At 42.9% G+C, this 17,325-nt stretch overlaps 1 protein-coding gene across 3 annotated transcripts in view; it reads left to right on the forward strand.

The window, feature by feature from the left end:
- The window catches only part of TEDC1 (tubulin epsilon and delta complex 1), a gene marked incomplete at its 5' end in the record, with an annotated part of 66,484 nt that extends 49,638 nt beyond the window's left edge, over positions 1 to 16,846 (forward strand). For all 3 annotated transcript variants that reach the window (XM_083867507.1, XM_083867506.1, XM_083867508.1), the window contains one exon: positions 15,614 to 16,846. In XM_083867507.1, coding sequence (XP_083723633.1) covers positions 15,614 to 15,970 — 357 coding nt within the window. In that variant the 3' untranslated portion in view covers positions 15,971 to 16,846. The remainder of the gene's footprint in view (positions 1 to 15,613) is intronic.
- Between the last annotated feature and the right edge of the window lie 479 nt (positions 16,847 to 17,325).

Genomic DNA, 17,325 nt, shown 5'->3' on the forward strand with positions numbered 1-17,325 from the left:
CATTTCTTCGGTGACATTTTGGGGATCTGGAAATGATCAAAAAGGGGAGGGAAATTGTTAAGCTTTAAGAACATTTGTCCTCTCAGAAACAAACTTAACTGTAGAAGATGAAATCTCCTAATCCCAGAAGAGAACTTGTTTGTTTGCTTTTTCCTTTCTGAATATTCTGTTACCTGCTCCTCTATTAGAGGGGAGAACTCGATTTCAGTCTATGTTAAAACATTTGGCATCCACAACCTAGAATGCAGAGTGTTTGATTGCAAATGGTAATCGTTTCAGTTTTCATCACATAAATGCTTGTAACATTCCCAGCTGTTGTTGAAACTTGGGATATTGTATCCTGGGACTCTCTGTGTTCTCCTGCATTTAAAAGGAAGCCAGATTCCTTTGAGAGGGCAGTATGATTGGGATGGAGTTTGCTCATGCATACATCTCTGAGGCACAGACCAGACAGTCTTAGAGCTGTAAATCTGAGCTCTTCTCACACCAGAATTCCACCCAGAAATTCTGGTGGCTGTGCTTGCTTGGCTGCTGGTGTGTCTGAGTACCCAGGTGAGCCTGCAGTCTCTGACCCAGACCAGACCTCCATAATCACAGTGTGAGAGCACTGAAACCTACATTTTGTCTTTCTTTCTGTATCTTTCTCCTGATCCATCTCCTCTCCTCCATTCAGTAATCTCCAACCTTCCCAAACCCTTGCAACTCTTTCCTGGATAGGGATGGGAGGATGCAGGGCTGCCCCATGTCAGAAGAGATGCCCTTTGAATTCAGTGTTGGGTAGGGGCTGTACAGGACAGGGATGTTGTGTTTTCTCTTCCTGGGGACAGGGTGGGATGCAGGGGTGACAGGAACAGCCTGAGGCACCCAGTCAGGTGAAGGTGGTGGGGCCTGAAACAACAGAGGCATTTTCACTCCATCCCAAGAGTTCTGTGGTTCACGTAAACATTTTGCCATTGCCGGCACATCACAGCACACTGCCAGAGACCTTGCAGAGTCTACAAAGAGAGATCTTTCTTCTAAGGTTCTTAAAAAGACTGAATGGTTTTTTATTCATTTTGATTTAAGGCTTTGGTATTTGGAGTAGAGAAGCAGCTCCAGAAGCTGATGCTGGAACATGGTTGTACATAATTCTGTTCGTGGTTGGGTTTTTTTTATTTCTCTTACCAAGATTGAGTTGAATTTTATCTACTCAGAAAAAAAAAAACACTTCCCAAGTTTTTCTTTATGCCTTATAATGATTGGAGAGGGGGGTGAGGAGCTGTGGGTCCCCAGGAGCCACTGCTAGGAAGTCTTGTTGCTTTCTGCAGCATGGGAATGGTGAGGAGTGCGGGTGGGGCTGGACTGGCTCCTGGTGGGCTAAGCTCCTTCTGCACTGGTGCAGGGCTGGGCTGTTTTTCCTTTGACTTAAACCAGGGATTTGTGGCAAAGCTACCACTGAGCTCTCACTAAAGAACTCTCAGAGAGTTGTCAAAAACACTTTTTTTTTTTTTTTTTTTGGTGGTTTTTGGGGGGTTTTTTTGTGAGCACACTGTTTCCATTTAATCTTTGCTGTTGTTACTGTTCATTCTAGTTCCCTGGGCTTTTTGCTAATATGAAGATGTTAGTGTAGCGAGCAGTTAATTATCCATGCTCTCTGGGGTGGAGGAAGTGGAGAAGTGGTGCGGAATGGTTCAGTGCTGGTGTATTTCCTCTGTCAGCATATTCCCTTTCCTGGTCCCAGAACGCTTCTGTGTTCTACTTTGTATTTGCAAACCTCCATCTGGAGCACTGAGCAGCTGTCAGTGGAGCTCCTCATGCGAAAAGAAACTGAAGAACTAGCAAGACCATAAGAGCAGCTTTTGGAAGTGCATGGTTGGCTGGGCCCAGATGCCTGGGTAGAGGGGGGAAACCCACAGAGATCAACCAAAACATCCATCAGAGGGAGTGGTGGAGGACAAGGACAGGAGGATGGCAAGGAGGGTCAAGTCTACTGGCTCTTACGTGTAGTTCTTACTTAAAATTAAGTAAGAACTTAATTGTTCAATGTAGGATTAAATTTGCTGCTGGTGGAATTGCTGCTGAATCTGCTCTAACAGATTTAGGCTATTAGAAAACATGAAGCTGCTGTAAACAGTAGGAAGTAAATACAGATCTTTAAATTCACTCTTTGCTCTTGGATTTTCTTGCTTTGGTTTATTTCTCACTCGTCAGTATTCCTAGCAGGAGATCCGAGACTACTTGTTTCTGGTGAATGCCTGTAGAGATCCAGGTGATGGTTGATGGAAGGCAGTGTGCTCTCTCTTATGGTGGAAGGAGAAAAGGAATCACGCCAGTGCACCTGGTTCTCCTTTTGACAGCAGGATCTAAAATCTGCTTTAGACTTGAAGTCCCAGGTTAGCCTGGTTTAGGGCTGGTGTGCATGTGAAAAGTTACTGTATATAAGCAGAGCTGGAAGATTGTTTGAAAGACTCTTGCTTGCTTCTGAGAACTTTGTGTAGGCTGGCCAGGCTTGAATAGTCAACGTTAAGCTTGCAGCATACGAAGGGTTGGAAAGATAACAGTTTATTCTTCATTTGGAGATGCAACTTTTTGTAGAGATTGCTGAAAGAGTGATGAGCTGTGTGAGATGCAGAGGCACTCTGAGTACCAGTGGCTAAATCAGCAAACTGATTTCAAACACACACAAAAACCGTAACTGGAAATAAATTACCTATCCTGACATTTTTCATGGGGCTTATGTAGGCTAAAAGACTGCAGCTCCTTAGGGAGGAGAGGAGCATTAAAAACTCGAGTGCTGTCTCCTGTTCTGTGTGCAGAGCTCTGAGGTTTGAAGGAAGCGTGGGTGAAAGTTTTCCTTGCTTCCCAGAAGATGCTGCTTTCTCTTCCTTTGCCAAAATGCAAAATGCTTGCTCAGGTGACAGGATCAGTTAAACTACAATAAATAACCAGTGTTAATATTTTACTTGCATTATTTACAAAGATGTTGGATACTGACCAAGGCAATGAAACATGTAATAAATGCAGCTGGAGAATTATACTCCAATAAATTTCAGATGAGCTTTATTTAACGATAACGTGTTAAAAAAAACCCCATTGCAATGAGAGAATGTGTTTTGTAGCCACAGTAAATGTTTTAGTGCATTTTTAAAAAATAAGTGTAGCACTTAGGTTCTCACAGTTAAAGCACACAGTAAAACAAGGATGAAGGCTAGGAATGTCTGCAGGGCTCAGATGCACAAGATATGGATATATATAGGTCCCAGCACCCCTATTTTTTGAAAAGCTTTGAGTCTGATGTGTGGGATATGAGGGACCAGAAACCACAGAATTGCTGGATTTGTCTTGCAAGTGGTGAGCCACAAGGGCACACATCCTCCACAAGGGCAGCGCCTTGGGGTCACAGCTAGTTCTGGCTGACAGAGGCCGTGTTAAACACCTCAGCAAGAGGTTGTGTTTTAGATAGCTCTTCCTGAAACACTATTAGTGTGTTTTACTGCACCTTTCACAGTGGGCTTTGGGGACAGGAACTTACAGGAGGTACCTGGCTGGCTTTGCTGCTCCAGGCAGACTGTAGGGATGGGTTCCCCCTCTGCCAGCAGGAGCTGGGGTCACTGAGTGCTTTGCAGCACTGCTTGGGTTGTTTTTTGTTTTTTGTTTTTGGTGAGTTCAGACGTGCTTTTAGAACGGTTCTTTGCATCCAAGCATTCAAAGCTTAACTTTGTTTCCTTTTTTCTTAAAACCTTGTCCTTGTTCTCTCAGTTTCCTGCCTGAAATCAAGGGTGCTTGATCATAAGAGAAGAAAGTATCCACCTTGTTTCTGTCTTTGTCCCTTGTGCTTGTGGAAGAGCAGACATAAAAGTACATCTGTAATTTAGTGTTGTCACATATCTTCTCTCTAGCCAGAAATGCATCTAAATAAAGCCTCAGTAACTCTTCTGAGCTCCAAACTCACCATTTTTCTTCATTTTACTGGCGCTCTCTAAGCCCTAAGAGCTGTTTGATTGTAAGAGTCACAGGGGCCATCCAAGCAGCCTCACATCCACCTACAGCTGCTACTCACCCTCAGATGGTGAGATAATAGACACTGCTGAATGCATTGTAAGAGTAGTGGCTTTAGAAAATGTCTGCACTGAAGCTCTGAAAATGTTTTCTGTAGAAAACCTCTGCCTGGGAGTTAAAGTTCATTTTCCTCATGCCATAACTGTGGTTGCTGGAATGACCTTTACTGCTCTGCATGCACGGCTCCTGCCTTCCCCAAAAGCTGGGATAGGAGCTGCGGGGCTGCATGCTGGGGGAGGTTCTGCAGTGGTTATGCAAAGCCCCTGCAAGGGACAAGGGAGTATTTTCTGGAAACAAAAGCAGTTTGGGGGTGCAGAAATTCCCTATGAGTCATGGGGTTTTTTTGCGCTTTCTTTTTATTTAATTATTGGGTAAGAAAAACCCTTTTCTGAAGATTTGTATGACTAGGTGGTAATACCTTCCTCTCATATCTGTATTTTAGGAGTGGTTTGTATCAACATTGTTTTTGTTGACTGCCCATACGAGGACCCCATTGCTCAAATTTCAGGTTTCACATCCTGTTCCCTCAAAGCAGGATGTTACAGAGAAGTGCAAGGCACAAGCAGCACTCTTTCTGAAGTGGCTACTTTCATGTTGTGCAGTGATAAAAGTATTCTAAAAGCAGAGTGGGACCCTCCAAGCCTCTGCAGGCCACTTAGATTGGAGATGATCTATCATCAGTGTTTGTCTCTGCTGCCCAAGATAAAAGTTTGGTAGAACAAATTGAAAAGTAAGTGAACAATTTATTATCCAAAGCAATATATGTCTGTTGCCTTACTTTGTAATTTGTCGTTGTCAGGGTCTTTTTCAGAGTAGCACTGCAGCCTTTTTGCAAGTGTCTGAATTACTTACACTGATGTATTCTCGTTTTCATGTCGTATATTTTCAGTGTGTGCCTATTCCTGCTTTACTTTCTGTGATCTTCTAATTGAATTCAAGGACTTGGGAAAGTCTAGAGATAAAACTGTAGTTAAAAAGAAATGCATTATGGAAGGCTGGAATGGTAGAATGGAACTTTTGAAATTACTGTAAAATGCTCAAGATTCCTAATTTGAAGAAGAAAATAGGAGGTTTTTTTCCTCTTAATTCCTGTGGTATTCATTCAGCATTGTGTGGCATATGGGACTTGCAAAAGTCTGGACTGTGTCTCCTTGCAGTTGCTGGCAGAGTCTGCAAGTTTGCTGATCCTGCTTGGAGCTGTCTCACTTCTCAGGGCAGAAGTTGTCCTGAGTGGCAGGCTTGCATATCTTGGGAAGGAGCTGAAGAGATTTAGGTGAACTCCTGCCTCCAGAGCACAGGGATTCTGCTCAGCTTGGATGCTCTTGCCTTAGTTTCATGTCTGCTCTTTTTGTGCTGGCATCCTCTTCAGGAGAGCAGTGGTGGTGCAGAAATTCCTTTGAAGACCATTTATTATTTTAAGACCTGTCCTTGTCTGGATCTGCAGGGTTGCTGCAGTAGTAGAATTGCATTTTTGACTCCTATTTGTTTTTTTTTTTCCTTTGGTTTCGTTTGTTCTCCTCAAAAGTTAGCCACTGGGAAGCAAATTACATATGCCAAAAAAATCCAAAACAGATTACAGAAGATATTATGAAACAGAATCATGGAATCATAGAATCACGTAGATTGGAAAAAAACTGCCAAGATCATGGAGTCAAAGCAAGCATTGACAAATCCAACACTAAACGACGACGTCACTTAGTGCCACATCTAAACATCTTAAATTCCTTTGGGATGATGACTCAGCCACTTCCCTGGGCAGCCTGTTCCAGTCTTTGACAACCTTTTTAGTGAAGAAATTTTTCCTGATATCCAACCTAGACCTCCCCTGGCACAGCTTGAGGCCGTTTTCTCTCTGGCCGATCCCCACCTGGCTACAGCCTCCTTTTTGGGGAATTTTAGAGGGTGATAAGGTCTCCCCTGAGCCTGGATGCCTTTTTTATAGCTCTGTGGAAGAGGGGTGGGTCTGATGAGGCTCTCAGCATAGCTCGGTTCTGGGCTGTTTGCCTCAGGTCTGTCCCTTAGGGATCCATGCCCAGGGCTGTCTTTGGAGGAGCTGCCTCTGCATCTCGTCAGGGGTAGGATGTAGTGCAGATCCATGGCAGGAGGAGAGCTAGGGGAAGCCCTGACCCCGAGCAGCTCTGTCACACAAGCTCACTGTGCAGCTCTCACAGAGTTCAGCTGCTCTCAGGCCTACGGGATTCATTTCCCCTTGGCTTTGTCTGTGTCTTTGTAGGCTCAGCACACACAGGCAGTGCTTTTATCAGTCATGTGCCTTTGTAGTCATATGTGGAGACGTATTTGTAGTCTTCTTGTAAAGACCCTGAAAAATATTAATATTGTTTTCTTTTCTTAATCCTGTATCCTTTTCCTTTATTTTGAGCTAAATTGACTTTTCTGACACCCATCAATGAATTTAGAGACATGAGTCTTAAGTACAGAGCCATTGGATTATCTTAAAGAAAAACCAAAGTGAAAAGCTCCCAAAACAAACCAAGCAAACCCCAAGAAAGTATGTTATCCATTCTGACAAGATCAGGTCACTCCTCATTATGAAATTATCTGAGTCAAATGCTTTAATTAGCATCTGGCTTTCCATTACTGTGCTTCCTTACCATCTTTCCATTGGAGAGAACAGTGTGGATGCTGATCTGAAGGCTTAGGAAGTGCTCTGCAGTATCTGATGTTTAATTGAAGCAGGGAACAGCAGTGCCAGCTCTTCTCTTCAGATGCAGCTAAGGGTGTTCTGGGTATTAAAATTGTATTTTTAGTTATCAGATCTGTTCCTAGATAAGACAGGTAACCAGCTTCTCCCTGGCTTCCCTGTCAGTTTGTTTTGAAGTGACAATAGGTGCACCAGTAGCCAGCATTCTGATGGTGAATGTCTTGCTTTAAAATGCATAAGATTGGAGATGCATACATTCCTCCCTAATTGCAGGAAATTGCAGATCCTGGCAAAATTTGGAATGCAGCAGCTTGTATAATTACATCTTCTGTCAGTTGCTATAGCTCAGCTTTACAGCCTTTCTAAAATATCTTCACAGTTTATGGGACAAATAATGCCCCCATTAATGTTAGTTTGGGATCACCCCTTTCAGCACCAGTTCCAAAGGACTGAGATTTTTCCTCCTGCTGAGCTAATAACAAGTGATAAAAATTAGTGATTATATTAAGGTGACATTTTGCTTTAGCTGCTGTAATTATTGTTAAGCTAAAAGACATCATTTAAGTTTCTTCCTGTTGCTGGGGTTGGGTTGAGTAAGACGTACCAATTCCTGCACCTCAGGTCAGTTTGATTTTGGTTATATGCAAACCTTTCCATTTAACACCCTTTGGAAATAGAGGGTAGTGGGTTGTTAGACTATTGGCAACTAAGTGTTGCTGTCTGCCACTGGTCATTGAAGGACAGATCAGATATAGATCACAATTCAGAGTTTAATGAAATGTGTTGGCATCACTTATAACATCATCAGAGGTGGGAAATGGTTGGAAGGTCAGAAAGGATTAGCAGAAGAGTAATAAAGGAATTAATGTGATCTGGCTTTTTGAGAAGTGAGAAAAGTGTAATTTAACCAAGGCAAAGTTCATAGCTGGACCATGTTCTGCCAGTTCCTAGGCAGAAGTGGAGTTTTGAGGGTATTAGACCTTACATGAAAGATGGTATGAGCAGACCCAGCAGCTGAGGTGGAACTTGCTGAAAAGGAGCATGTTTTGAACCATAATTGCATTTCACTGCTGAGGTAGTGCAGTGATAGGGTAGTATTTTGGTCTGATGGAGTCTGTGTTTAGAAACTCAAAACTGTATGTTTCTAGTTTACCAAAATGAAGCAGAACATTGCAGGAATTGCCAGGTGAGAGACTGTAGCCTGTGCTTTGTGATAGATTAGACTATTCAAAAAGTTCATTATGGCTTTAATCCTCAAATGCATGAAAACTGGCATTAAATGGGCTATTTCAAGTCTCTTTGTGTGCAATCAATGATCTCACAAGAAGAAAGAAACCTCATTTAGGCAGGACAGTGTGGGAAGTCTTCAGCTATTAAAATCGAAAGTGATGGTTTCTAGCTTTTTAAACTGGTTAGTTTTGAGTGTGTAGAAATTGCAGCAGAAAATTAAAACCTTTGAAAGCTGACAGCAGAGAAGCTTGATTCAATGAGACAAGGTTTATAGAGCTGCAGTACTGACTCTGTAACTTTCTTAGAGACTTGAAATTACATTTGGGCAAGTTATTATAGGACATGAATTTGAAATTAGGTTAAGGTGTTTTTCATAGTGAAACACCTGCTTACTCAGTGTTACAGTGTTTCCAGAACAGCTGATTTCAGATATTGCTTTTGCTCTGACCTGTGGGGCTTTGTATATAAGCAGCAAATGCCTTTAGATTGTTTTCTGAAGGTTGGGGCCCGATTTTCCTTCTCAGCAAATGTTTGAACTTCATGGGCTCTGCAAGGTCCTGTTCCCCCTGCTCTATAATATTTCCTAGCAGTAGGAGCTGCAGGATTTGATTTTCCATCAGTGATGCATTCACAGCGTCCTTTGAAATAGTGCCTTTCTCTGCTCCTCTGAGGCTGAATGGGTCACTGTCTACAACTGAGGAGGGAAAGCATTTGTCATACCCTTAACCATCATTGTTCAAAAAAACAAATGGCAAACATTTTTGTTGAAAGAAACTGGTGTCCCAGCCAAATTATTGTTCGTAGTTAAAGAAGGCTAAAGCCCTCACCCTATTTATGGGTGAAAAAAGCTGTGTTTTTATGTCTTTGGGGTCACACAGGCCTCCTGGGTTATTGATTTTTGTTCTGTACAAAGAGAAGCAGTGCTGGCATGTTCAGTTCCTGTTATCTCTGATGATATTTGAGACAAACTCTGCTTGGGCATCCTCTTTGGGTGCTGCTTTTCATGACTACTCCATGTTCAGCAAGGTGCAGAATGCCTTGAACAGTGAGGAAATCCTTGTACAGGAACACAAAGGGCTTGTGGGTGGGAATCATGGGATCCCTCTGGCTGTTTTGGTTTTATTCTACTATCTTTTAATATTTACAGATCTTTCTCCTGTACTTAGAGTGGACTCTGCTCTGCCCCCTACTATGTTATTGATACTTCTGCTTATTATTTCCTTTTGCTCATTTCTTTTGTACTTGGTCCTGGTTTTTTAGTGCTGACAAGGAGGACTTTCTTAAAAGTAGTCTGCAAATCCTTGTTTATCCCTTTTTCTGCATTCTGCATTCTGTTTTCTGTATTCCAGATAGACTGTCAGCTGGGATTGCAGTTCTGTGAGGCATTTCTTAGGGAGGTGGTAATGGAAAAAACACTAAACAGTAAGGTTTGTAACTTGTAAGGCAACACAACGTTTAAAGAATGAGTCTTTTTAAAGTGTTTGTACTGGTTAAAGACAAGTGCTTGTAAGGTTCAGCCGCTGGACTGATTTGGATTCCACTCTGGAAATGGAGAGCTCCTAAAGGCAGTGTTAATTTGCCATTCCTGGTTTCCAGTGCCCAGCTGTCAGGATTTTTGCACAGGATCCATCCCAGTGACATGTCCTTCCTCATCCCACTTTCATTTTTCACTTACAGATCTTTATCTAAAATTGATGCTTGTCTGTTGAATTCGAGTCTGCTCAGTTTGCATGGAGGCTGAGAACTCTCCAGACTGGTGAACCCATTGCTGGAGATGTTGTGATGTGCTGGGGAGCTGTTTGGAGCCACGGTGATGAGTGCACTGACTGACCTGGCAGGTCTCTTCTGTTCCTGCAGTCTGACCCTTCATTAATTTTATATTGCTAAGCATGTAATATTTCTCTTCATCCTTTTCAACTCCCCAGGCACAGGGGCCTTCTTAGATGGGTTTAAAATAAAACTCGGAAATGAGCATCCTTTAGGAATACAAAATTCTGTAAGTCAGATGCTGTTTGGTGTTTTCAGAGTTTATGAAATGTGTTGGGTTATTATGCAGTGATGGCAAAGGAGCATGACTTGGTGGCTTGGATATTGTGTCTGTTTATATTTTCTAATTTCCTTTCACTCCCTGACCCCAAAAGACAAGATCTGAGATTTTTCTGTTTGTTCCTTGTGTCTGGGAGCACAAAGGAGGCTCCCAGGCTCATTGTATTTTCTGGCAGTCATCACAGTCTGTAATATCTGTACAGCCTGGCAAGGATTATTTGTATTTCGTCCTCTATGCGTATGAGGTCTTCTTCCTGTTCATAGGAGAAATAGGAGAGGAGAAATGGACAGATAGGACAGGAGACAGAAAATGTGCCATTTCTGGGCTTGTGCAGTGTGTTATTTGGAACAGTACTGTTCTAGCTGTTTCTGCAAAACTCCTAGAATAATATGAAGAGACTGTAATTTAAAAGTAATGACATGATTCTGGTTTTTATCATCCACTTCAAAAGAAATTCCAATCATTTGTTTGCTATTCCCTCTTTGAAGCTGGCAGCAATACAATCATAAAATGGAAATGCTCCTATGATTCCCCCTCCTATTCCTGGAAGTAGATGTTTGGACCTTTTCTTGCTGCTGCTTTTTAAACCTTCATCTTTAGCTAGTGGCTTCCTTCAAGGATGCAGCTGCAAGGCTTTCAGGTTGCCATGTGTAGTTTTAACAAGCTGAAACGTTGATTCCAGCATTTGGGAGATTGTCACTTTAGCTAGGCCATTACTGGAAATTATTTAAGTAACATGATGTGGTTATTTAGATCTCTTAGCATCTCTTTGGGATGTCTTGCGTGTTGGTTACATTCTCTCCAAATAAATTCACGTTCAGCTTGCTTTTCAACAGAAAAATAACTAATTTTTACTGCAGTTTTTATTAGTGAGTTATTAAAAATGGGAGAGATCAGCCTCTCTGGCATGATTCCAAGCCCTATGGAGTGAAACACGGAGCTCTGGGAAGCTCATTTACCAGAAAGGTGCAGGCAAACATGAGGGAGCTGAGGGGCTGGCAGGTCTCCTTTTGAGGAGGGATCAAGTGAGCTGAGTGTGTGGGACATCCAGGCAGCTGATGGAAGCACAGCTTCACTAGATGGGCAGCAGAAAGACTGGGCCTGTGTCCACATGGCAGATTGTGACATGGTTGGGGAGGTGAATGTGGGTAACATTGTTCTGGCCTCAAAGCTGTGGAAAGCTTTGTGCAAAGAAACTGAAAGGCAGCTTACTCAAAATATGCAGCATTACCTTTGCCATGATTTGCCCATTGAAGTCATTGTTACAAGATTTATTCCAAGCCAGAGGATTCCCAGGACTGAAAATAGGTAAGATAGTACTGGCTATTCTTTTCATTCAGACAGCTACCTTTTGGTACAAGACATTTCAGAGAAGGTTGGCCTGAGGAAGTGCTGAGGGAGTTAATCATGTGTGTAGGTGTTTGCAGGCTCAAAGTCTCTTCTGTGCATTGGTGCAAGAGTTAAAATCCACCACAGTGGATTAACCAAGCTGCCTGTTCAGCCTGGATGTGCCTCCCCTTTGGATGTTCCCCTTTCTGGCTTTGTACTGGGCCCATCCTCTTCTGCTTTGGCTTGGCCATTTTCCTCAGTCAGATGCCAGCCTGAATGGTTTTGTAAAGGTAGCATCCCAGTGATGTCCCAGGTAGATGGCAAGTCCTTTCCATACCTGATGGATGTCCTGCCTGCCTTGGTTTCACCATGCCAGGGACTAGAGGCCACCTGTGTCTGCCCACCCTCCAGCCAATGTTGAAGAGGTCTGTTTTATTATAGTGCTTGTTCCTTTGCACTTTCCTGCCTGTGGCTATGCCAGCAGGAGCTGTGCCCATGCACACTGCAGCCCTTTGCCAGCTTTGGGGAGGACAGCCCAGGCTGCCTGTCTGTTGGTCCCTTTTGTGTCTGATTCCAGATGTGTGACTGCTCCCTGCAACTCCACTGGCTTGTTGGCTTCCTCTTAGAACATCGAAGTTATTACAGTTTTCCCCTTACTTTTTAGTTCCTAATACCTTTTGAAGACTGAAGTTATCCAAAGGAAAACATTTGGACACACTCAGGGCAGTTGGGCCACTGTCCTTCCTGTCCCAAAGAACAACTGTGAAATTAAGAGCTGGGAAGGGAGAAGCCAACCCACTGCAAAACAGGATATGTGTCAGTTTGAAGATTCTGATTCTTCATCAGCTGATTTTCCTCTGTGTTTGGAGTGGAATTTCTCAAAGTGCACCAGGTCCCTTTGGGACAAGAATTGTTCTGTACAAGTGGAAAAGATGATTATTGTGTTGTTGTATTTATTTGGAGAGGATGTGCAGCAGTTTTCAGACAGCACTACGCACCTAATTGGGAATTCAAATTCCAGCTGGTAGATTGAGGCTGAAAGGCAGAGCTGTGGGATAGAAACGGGCAGGCACAAAATGCTGAGGCTACTAATCTTTTACAATATGTTTGTTTAATGCAAAGTGGTCTATTGAGATTGTTTTGCAGGGTAGAATAATCATTGTGTGCTGACTAATGGGAGACAGCAAGCTGTTAAAGAGCATCAATTAACCATACAGGAGGAGATTATTGACTATTTTCACAAGCATTCAGGATCTGAAGAGTAAAGGATATTGCTTGAAGGTAACCCTTGGAGATTTTTAGCAATTGAAATCTATAAACTGCAACAAGAGTGTTTGTGGCCATACATATGTTTGCAGAGCCTTCCAAGAAGAACAGAACTGGAGTTAGCTTTCCAATTCCAGATTGTGCTGATAGGAAATAAATAGTGCTTTGCTGAACTTGTTATCTTACATAATATTGATAATTTTTAAAATTTGCCCTCTTAAGTTTGTCTAATGTTATCCCAGGAAATACTAGTCCTCTTTATAGAAGATAGCATGTGCAACTTCCTTCTGATACCTGGGTGTAGGCTCTGTTACTCTTCTGTTTTCCTGGCTGTTGGGCTGTTGTCCTTGTCCTTACAACTGCTCCTGCTTCCCTGTAGTAATTCCTCTCCCTGCTGTTGCTGTGGGTTAGAACTCGATGCATTCAGTGCTGAGAGGAGCATGCTGCTCTTCCATCATGTGCCTTGCTTAGTGGATAATAAAATTTTCCAGGTTTGACTGGTGGAGAGGATGAAAACCTATGTTTCATTAAGAATGCTTTTATACAGCCTTACTGTGCTTCTGCTTGAGTTTAATGTGAAAAATAAATAACATCTTGTGGGCTCTGTTTGCTGAGTGATGTTGTTGTTTGTAACTGACGGGAAATTTTTCCCATTCTGGATTCCTGTGTTAAATCCACTTTGTGCAAACATCATTTTCCATTTATTCATTGGCTTTGGGGAGACCAGATAACATTGAATTTATTTTTTCAGTTTTGTTCCTTCTGAAGTGGTGTTAGAGAATAGCACCTCAGTTATTCTTACAGAAAGAGATGTCCCTTGGATTCCTTGGGGATTATGATAAAGGAGGACCCCTGGTTCTTGGACAAGGACAAAAATAGACTTCTCTCAGCTTCAATTCTCTGTTCAAATGCCTTAATCAACAGAGGTCTCCTTTAACAGATGGTTCTGCATTGATAAAGCCTTTAAAGTGTTAGTAAAATCCAGAGAAATTTACTCCTTTTCTGATTTGATTGATTTTCTTAATCTTCTTTAAGCGGAGGCTGAGGGGTGTGAATAACTCATCAGAAGACTATGGAGAGGATTAATTACTTGGCTGCAAAACTCATGAAGATATTCTGAAGGAAGATGTGGGATGAGTGAGCGAAGCCCTGGTGAAGTTGGTGTCAGCGGAGGAATTTGACTGTGACTGCAGCCCTCACACCTGCCATGTTTCACTGTCAGAGAGTGCTGACTGATGCCCTGCATGTCATACCCTTCTGAACTTGTTTCAGTAATAAAACCTTCCCCCCTGCTCTGGGGGGATAAAAATCCTTTTTTCTCACAGGCAGCAGCTGGTCTGACCCTGAGCAGCTGTAGCTTGACAGTGGGAAATGCTGCAGGTGTTTTGCCACCTCAGGACTCTTGTCCTTGCAGCTTGGGCTGCTTTGAGCTCTGCCTGATCTCTGGTGCTTCAGAGAGCTGCCAAAATATCCCTGACTTTACAGGGAACTTGTCAAATCTGTGATGTCTGAGGTACCTATATCTTAATGCAGATCTGCAGATTTAAAACCCCAAGGAGTTGTTCAGCTTCACCCACGGGCAGGAAAGGGAGGAGTTGCAGAGCAATTTCAAGGCTGGAAAGGGTATCATTAGCACTGAGCTTGACCTGAGCTGAGCTTTGGCCAAGGGATTCATCCCTGGAGCTGCAGTGAAGCATTTCATGGTTCATTATCCTCACAGTAGGAAACAATGTCTTACTCTGAAGCTGAATATCTTAACTTGAATTTTCATCCATTTGATCTTCTTATGGCTTTGTCAGCAAAGTCTGATCTTTACCACCTTTTTTCCCTACTTCCATTTAGGAAGTAAAACAAACTATGTGCCTGTCTACATTAATGGAATATTTTGAACTCTAAGTTTCATATTCTAAGGTTTGTTTTCTGGGCTGTGGGTCATTGGATGACCTGACTCTGAATCCTACCCTCTGTTTCCCTGTGTTTTTTTGAGGCACGAACTCCAGAGCTGTGCACAAGTCTCAGGAGAGCTCTGGGATTCATGCAGGCTGCAGAGGCAGCATTGCTTTTGGGAAACTTTGCTGCTTTTTGACTTTTTTGAGTTGATTTGGCAGCTTTTTGCCATAGCAGAAATAGAAAATCCCATTGGGCCAAGAACCATTTCCCTGAAGGCCTTAGCAGGGTGCCTCTTTTACAGATGTTTCCCCACTGACAAGTGCATTTTGAGATGAGTCACTGAATTCATATTTAATCCACTAGTAAAATTGGCAAGGCAATTACCATCTTGCAAGTTCCTCAAATCAAATTGTTAGAGAACATTAAATCAAATGCTTTGAAAAATCCCAGTGTATACAATTGCTTTTATAATCCAGACTGTGATGCTGTCACAAGAAAAGCTTTTATTTTATTGGGGCCTGTCTTCAGTGAAAGTGTGTTGCCTGGTACTCATTTTGGTCTTGGCCTCTGCTTGTCTCTGCTCCATTATTTTCCTAATTGTTACCCCATAATGAGAACTGAGAATTAAGGAATTGCGCTCTTACAGTTGTCACCCCTACTTTTCAGCAGTGCCAAGTGCAGAAAGCATTTGCAAACCGAAATAATGCTGTTGTTCACAAGGCAATTAATCTGTTATGACAACCTGGTGGCTTAAAGCACAACAGGGATGAAGGTCACTCTTCTGGGTCTCCCTTTTTGCTGCGTGTACTTTGCTCTGAAGCCAACCCACCCACTCCCTGGTACAAGGAAAGCATTGAGAGGCCTTGTATGTAAATCATCACTGGAGGGGCTGCTGGACTGGGAATCTGCAAACAAATTACTACAGGCAGCTCTCTGGATACTGAGGCTGCTGCCTGGCTGAAAGCACTTGTTGGCTTAATTCAGTTTACACTGCCACACACTTCAGTTTACACTCACAGCTGGCTCTTCTTTTTGGTACGTCCTAGTCTAAACACGATGTTTTGTGTTGTTTCCCGGGGGGAGGATTTCTTTCTTTCTTTACAGCAATGTACCATACTCTTCCCTTCCTGTTCTTTTTTTTTCCTCTACAGGTGGCAGCAAGAGAAGAACTAGAGAAGGAGAGGTTCTCTGCCACTGCTAGAAAGATACAGGAAAGTGTTGAACTAAAACTGAGAGGTCTCACATCCCTTCATGCTCCAAAGAAAAATGAAATGCACGGTTCATGCAGGCTGGTGCTGAGGAGCAAACCCACTGCCAGCAAAATGGGCTTTGGTGGCTGTGTGTCCAGGAAGGCTGTTTCAGCTGTTGGTGCTGCAGAGGTGATCAGAGAGCTGCAGGTGAGAGAGACCAGCCTGCAGAGAGAGCTGGAGCAGCTGCGGCAGGAGTGCCGGCACAGGCTGGATGAAATTGCAGGAGGCTTGGAGGGAGTGATTTGTATCTCCCCTTGAAGAGAGATACCTGAGCTGAGAGAAGCAAAGGAATAGAGTGGCTTGGTCATGTTGTGCAGCTTGGTATGGGAGAGTGTGAGCTGAGGAACCAAATGTAATTTCTAGTTCCTTAGCCTGGGAATCATAACTTGTCACTGCTTTGTGAGTTGTACTGGGGCCACAACCTCGGTGCTCTCTCTGCAGCTCCTTTATTGCTAACCTTGCCAATTAAATTCTGCATTAGGCCTTGGTGGGAGTGTGCATAAATCTCCCTTTTATCATCTGGATTTCTAGTTCTTCTGCCAAGTACTGGGCTCTTTTACAGCGCTCAGCTGCTAGGCATGGCATACATTGAGGCTGTGCATTGAAGTACTAATTGCATTCAATATTTTCCAGCAATTGGAAGAGTTGATTAGTCAGAAAAATCCACGTATTGGAGAACATGAAAAATACTAAGGCTTAGAGAGATTGGAAATATTTAAGAAAGTGTGTTGTTTTATTTCAGCTGCTTGGAGTATTTCTGGCAGCTATAACGTAGTCACAATAAAGAAAAACACATGCCTAATAATAAATAAAGCACTGCACTGATTTCATTTACTGGTGTGATGCACTTGAAGTAATTGGATTGTCAAAGAGAACAAACTAGAAACCCATTCCATCAGGTTATGAGTCACAATGAAATGGATAACTTATGGACCTGCTATAGGAAGTTTCTGTGATACAGAAATACAGAAAGACCTAAAAATTGCAAAGGTCTTGAGGAGTCTCAAAGCTCTGTCTCTGAAGGCTTCTTCCCTTGAAACAGTGGAAGGCTTTTCCTTTGGCCTTAATTTCTGACCCTTTTCTGGTTTGCTTTCACCAAGGAATATTTTGATGTTCTGGTTGTACACTTTAAAGAATAAATAATATTTAAAGAAAGTGGTCTGCTTTTCATGTACGAATTGCTGTGAGCAGTGGAATTTCTTTTGTCTGAGGAAGCAGCCCTGAGAGCAGGGTGTTTGTGTGTGTTGTGCAAGGCTGTCAGTCACAACCAGTGTTCCTGCTGGCACTGGGAGTAACACACAATCCTGGAGCAGAAAATCCCTGTGGGATGGGCAAGATCCATGTCTGAGGCAAGTGGTCCCAGGCTGCTGCTCCTGAAAGAATCTCCACGGCTTTCAAAAGCCAATCCACACCACTCTGCTTTCCAAACCATTTCTGTGGAGGTACCATCTCAGGTGAAGGGTACCTGTTTCAGGCTGGTACAACTTTGGGCAGGTGTTGGTCCCAGGACTGCTGGCATTTAATGCCCAAGAGGACTCATTCAGACACAGGTTTTACAGAAAATTACTTGTAAATGGGAGTGAAGCAGTATATACCAGTACTAACAAGAGTGG

Source organism: Zosterops lateralis, assembly GCF_965231275.1.
Source record: "Zosterops lateralis genome assembly, chromosome: 9".
NCBI classification, from domain to species: Eukaryota; Metazoa; Chordata; class Aves; order Passeriformes; family Zosteropidae; genus Zosterops; species Zosterops lateralis.